The following is a 5,905-nucleotide window of genomic DNA, read 5'->3' on the forward strand; positions in this document are numbered from 1 at the left end:
TCACCGGCTACATTTGCAGAAAGTAATACTGGAGGGGGATGCTCTGGAAGTGGTTAATAATATGAAGCGGGACGGGTTATGGAGTGGGAGCTATGGAATCATACTACAGGATGCCAAAAATAAGGTGAGCAATGGGGTGGACTGGCAGGTGACACATGTGAATCGTCTAGCCAATGGCGCGGCGCATTAGTTATCAAAAGCAGCAATAGCCTTAATGGACGAACAATTTTGGATTGAGGGTTACCACCCTTGTATTCATGACAGTATAGTGGCTGAGCAACTTTAATTTATGAAATGAAATATCATTTATCAAAAAAAAAAAAAAAAAAACTAACATTGCATAGAGTATAGACTATGTTATTATTTATAGGTTTAATGTCCAATTAATTAGTTAATAATAATAATAACAATAATCATAATAATCATAGGTTCAATGTGTCATGTGTGTACAATTAACTAATTAAGATCTAAGGGTATAATATAAGTGTATATTTATAGGTTTAAATGTTTAATGTCTATTGTGCAATTAATAAGCTATTTAAAAACATTAAATTATATGGTACTAATTTTTTTTTTTTTTTAAATTGTATTAATTAGTATTTAAGTTTTTAACTTTTAGGTATTGTTTAAATTTGTTAACTAATGTCTAATGGTATTGTAAAACAAATGCCAATAATGCTATTAATTCCTATAAACTAAAAGTCTAGAACCATTGTAAAATAATGGTATCCCGTATATTCATAGTTTAGAGTTATGTATCTTCAAATGTATTAATTAATTCCTAACAAATTCCTAACAATGCTATTAATTCCTAACAAATGCATCGTCATAGTTCTAAAATAATGGTATTGGTCCAAACACATGTTTTTCTGGAAAAAAAAAAAAAAAAACCAAACACACGTTTAGAGTTTTTTTTAGGGTACTATAACTAACAACTTGTTAACTTAAATAAACGGTTGTGGTTGAATTGATTGAAATTTTATTAAAGATCAACGGTTTAGATCATTTATGGGAAAACGGGGAGGCGAGCTCACATATAATTGTGCACACGGGATAATTCAATTTTTTTGAATTTTAAAAATATCTGAACGTTTACCTAGATTAATCTTATCCTTTCGATTAATTGACATTATTCCATAGCCGTTCGATCTGCAAAGTGGACAACAACTGTATACCACCCTCGAAGAGATATGTATCTGGTGTTCCGCATAACAAGATGAACTTATTAATCGAACGGCCACAAATTAAATGAAAAGTTTTAGATCATAATCAACGGTAAAAAAAAATTATTTTTCACAAATGAAACCGGATTCAATTAATTCACACAGCAGAGAATTACTTCCGGCCTTCTCTTTTTGCACGCAACGCACAGTGAACGAGATTGACGCGCCTCGATTGTGCAACATTTATTTCCAGCCGTCCATTTTTTGGAGATTAAACGTGAACCGCTGGATTGAGAAAATGGAAGCCAGTTGTAACGCATGCCTACGCGTGATAGTTATATGGTGCTCCGATTTGTCTGATGAGCTCACTAATCCAATGTTCTGAAATAAATCAAAAAATCAAAAACATGATTAAACGGTCAAGATGAAATATTGATTATAGATTGCACCGGATTGACCAACTCACGCACGCGGTGGATTAATTTCCAGTCTCGTTTCTTCACGCAAGCATGACAATCAAGACTGACACGTCTGACTTGTATTTCAGCTGTCCAATTTTTGGCTATTAAACTTCAGCCGTTAGATCAGCCTAATGGACGACAGTTGGATACCGCACCTAACCTGAGAGTAATCTAGTGTTCTGCAGGGCACAGTAAGCTTGCTAGAATTAACTGATCGAACTACTCAAATAAAATCACTAATTTGATCTATATAATCGACGGACTATCTAAAAGGGTTACACAAGAATTTATTAGACACGGCCGTATTGGATTAAAAACTTATAAACGCATAAGTGGGACATACGGCATGCTAGGAAAAATTGACAAAGATTGGATCAAATCCAACCATTCATTACTAAAATTGAAATCAGATCCAACGGCTGGGACTTGTTTGAGAAAAAACTAACCTAAAAATCATCTAGAACTCTTTAGTCTCCTCTCACGCTAGGTTCGTCAGTCGCTTGCTTTCTTCTCTCCATTTCACTTAGAACCCTAACGAGCTAGTAACCAGGCTAACTAGAGAGGCAGATCAGAGAGACTTGAGAGTTTGAAACGAAGAGAGGGAGCATTCAATGCGTATCCCATCGTGGAATCGTGGTTGGTTAAATACTTGAATGCCCGCAATAAATCCTTCTCAACCCCCTACCTACACCCTGTTCGTTTCAGATCCTTAATCGTGCCGTTGATGGATCATCTAATATCCATCTAATGGCTTTCTAGCCACTCTTACAAGTTTTGTGAGCCAAACTCTCTTGATCAATCGCGTGAATCGCTGCTACTGCGAACCATAAAAGTTCTCCTAGCCCGTCCAATCTCGCCGCCTAATCCTCATTTTCTTATGTTATTTACATTGTTTTTATTTGATTATTTGTGTTTTTTCTAGTTTTTAACTGTTCTTCTGTTCTGTGACTTTTTTGGTTGTGGTGTGGAAGAGACAAAGATGATTGCTCTTGATTTGACTGTGATGGAAATGGAAATCGAGTACTGGGCTATCAAGTACTCGATTACCATTTTTTTATTCATTCCCAAATCCCCACATGATCCATTCCCCTTATATACTCGAGTGTATGAACCTGATGCATCATGTATGCAAGACTTGCTTGCACGTTACTCGAGTTGTTTGTATTTGTTTGCTCTTGCTTGTTGCTTGCTAACGAGATTCGAACTAGAAAACATTCTGACTTTTGAAGAGCCTCTTCTGCCTTTAACTTTACTGTTTTCGTTGTTCAAAAATTTACTAACTAGTAACTAATGTTGCTAATTTCATCATTTCAGGGAGTCTGGTAGCACCGATTCACTGAATTTGCAAGCTGCAACAGTTTCATTTGCTTGAAGTTTCAGGTTTTTTTTTTAAAAGAAACTTGTTCCGTCTATTTTCGTTAATTGCTGTGTTATAAATTTCTATGTTATAAATACATGAATTGCTATGTTATAAGTTGCTATGTTAACATCAATTGCTACATTATAAATCTGTTAACATGAATTGCTATGTTAGGACTATGACTTTGTTATGTTAAAATGTTTGATATGTCTATCTATAATTCTGATTTTTTAAAATTAATAGATTAAAATTATTTGCTATGTTAGAGCTATGATTCTGTTAGCATGAACTGCTATGTTAGAGCTATGTTTCTGTTATGTTAAAATGATTGCTATGTCTATCTGTGATTCTGATTTTTTTTAAATTAATTGATTAAAATTATTTGCCATGTCAGAACTTAGAACTCATGAATCTGTTTTAACATTTGCTCTCTCATTACTTATTTAGTTATTTTATTTATCAAGCTTTTAAATTTTCAAAATTATTAACAGTTATGGAGAATACATTTCAACTCAATGCATTCAATGATGTTGATTTGGGTGATGATTCACTTACTACCGACCCTACTCCTGGATTTGGTGTGTCTGCTAGTACTAAATGCACACCAGATGAACATGTTAATCTGGTTTCTCCTGTTGTTGTTGAATCTAGGGATGGGGATGGGGATGGGGATGGGGCTGGGGCTGCGGGTGAAGGTGAAGGTGCGTCAGCTGCCTTCCAATGGGAGGAAAGGCAAAAGACTTCCAAAGTCTGGAATGACTTTTCTTCTATTGAAATAAATGGGGTAAAAAAATCCCAGTGTAATTGGTGTAAGATGTTGTTTTCTGTAGGGAAATCTAGTACTACATCCACCCTTAGTAGGCATTTAACTGTTTGTGTGAAGTTTGTGGAGTTGAATAGCCTTAAGAAGCAAAAGACTTTGTCATTTGAACCTAGTGATGGCAATTATGGTTTAGGGACCTTGACAAACTTTAGTTTCAATGAGAAGAAAGTTAGAGAATTTGCTGCCCATATGATACTTCTGCATGAATATCCCTTTAATATGATGGAGCATGAACTTTTTAACAAGTTCATGAGGGCTTGCACACCATACTGAAAAAAAAATTAGTCGTGCCACTGTAAAAAGTGATTGCATTGCCACTTATAACATTGAAAAGAAAAAGTTGAAAACACTTCTTAGTGGGATTGATAGGGTAAACATAACTACTAATATGTGGACCTCCTCCCAAAGGGTTTCATATATGGTGGTTACTTGCTATTTTATGGATTCTAATTGGCTACTCCAAAAGAGGATTTTAAATTTTTGCAATGTACCTCCTCCACATTCTTGTATTGTTATTACTAAAGCTTTAAGAAACAGTTTTATTGAATGGGGCATTTTGGATAAAGTATTTACAATAACTGTTGATAATGCAAGTGCTAATGCTGCTGCCATTGACATTTTGAGAGATGATATTGAGTTGAGGGGTAGTTTGCCTATTGGGGGGCTTATGTTTCATGTTAGGTGCTGTGCTCATATTACCAATTTGTTAGTACAAGCAAGGCTTTCAGAAATAGGGGATATAATAGATTCTGTTAGGCAGGGGATTAAGTATATAGTGGTTTCTGAGAGTCGGTTGAATGTATTTAGTGATATAGCAAAGCGGTTGGACTTGGGTTGTAATAAACTTATTTTAGATGTTCTTACCCGATGGAATAGCATCTACTTGATGTTGAAGACTGCAATTAGGTTCAAGGAAGTGTTTCCTAGATACCATAGAGTAGAGCAAGCTTTTCTGTGGGTGATAAGTCCTGAACAGTGGGATAAGGTTGAGAATGTGAACCAAGCTTTAGCTGTTTTCAATTATGTGACCAATGTTGTCTCTGGCAGTGACTACCCTACATCCAATCTGTTTCTACCTGAGGTGTGGAGAATGAAAGAAATGGTGGATATTAAGGCTGCGGATAAGAATGAATATATAAGATTAATGGCAGCTAAGATGAGTGATAAATTTGATAAGTATTGGGGTGAATCTAATATGGTGATGGCCTTAGCTGCTGTGTTGGATCCTAGATACAAAATGAAGTTGATTAGGTTCTGTTTTCTAATCATTTATCCACTTGATGTTGGTGGTGATAACATAAAGACTGTGCTGAATACTTTGAAGGAATTGTTTGAACTTTGTGTTGCTGCCCATAATGCATCTATCATTCAACAACAAGCATCTGCTGAAGTCATTGCTACTTCTACTACAGTTGCCTCTGTTACAGAGAAAGTTTCTGGTGGTAGATCACGGTTTAGGCAACATGTTAGAAGCAATGACATCATCCGGCCCATAAAAACTGATTTGGATGTTTATCTTGAAGAAGATGTATTCATTTATGATAGTGAGAATGGTGAAGATAGTGATGCAAACTTCGACGCTTTAGGATGGTGGAAGTCCAATGCCTTAAAGTATCGCATCTTATCTAAGATGGCACGAGATGTATTGCCTGTTCCAATCAGTACAGTTGCTTCAGAATCATCTTTCAGTACGGGTGGTAGAGTTATTGAACCCCATAGAGCATCATTATCAATTGATACTGCTCAGATGCTCCTATGTGGTTCAGATTGGGTTAGAGCACTTCATAGCATTAAGAAAAAATCTAGAATACCTATAAGTTTATGATTCTGTTATTTTATTTATTTCCATTTTTCAAGCTCTTTTTTACTTATAATTTCACCTTATTAACTTTGTGTTTGTGTTTGTAGAAAATGGTGGAAGTGGAATTGCCAAATTTGCCGTGAATGCTTTTTTTCTCATTTCTGTGAGGTTATGATTATGTTATTTTATTTATTTAAATTTTCCAAGCTCTTTTTTACTTATAATTTCACCTTATTAACTTTATGTTTGTGTTTGTAGAAAATGGTAGAAGTGGAATTGCCAAATTTGCCGTGAATG

The 5,905-nt window shown here is 35.2% G+C and overlaps 1 protein-coding gene across 1 annotated transcript; it reads left to right on the top strand.

The window, feature by feature from the left end:
* Window positions 1–4,225: 4,225 nt before the first annotated feature.
* LOC132188770 (zinc finger BED domain-containing protein RICESLEEPER 2-like) lies at window positions 4,226–5,632 on the top strand. Its single transcript, XM_059603345.2, has one exon. It carries the CDS (start codon window positions 4,226–4,228, stop codon window positions 5,630–5,632), a length of 1,407 nt encoding a protein of 468 aa, XP_059459328.2.
* Window positions 5,633–5,905: the final 273 nt, after the last annotated feature.

Source organism: Corylus avellana, chromosome 2 (assembly GCF_965113065.1).
Source record: "Corylus avellana chromosome 2, dhCorAvel1.hap1.2, whole genome shotgun sequence".
Classification (NCBI taxonomy): domain Eukaryota; kingdom Viridiplantae; phylum Streptophyta; class Magnoliopsida; order Fagales; family Betulaceae; genus Corylus; species Corylus avellana.

Excerpts from the sequence above, each read along its gene's own strand:
- LOC132188770 (XM_059603345.2), top strand. The coding sequence starts at position 4,226 with ATGGTGGTTACTTGCTATTTTATGGATTCTAATTGGCTACTCCAAAAG.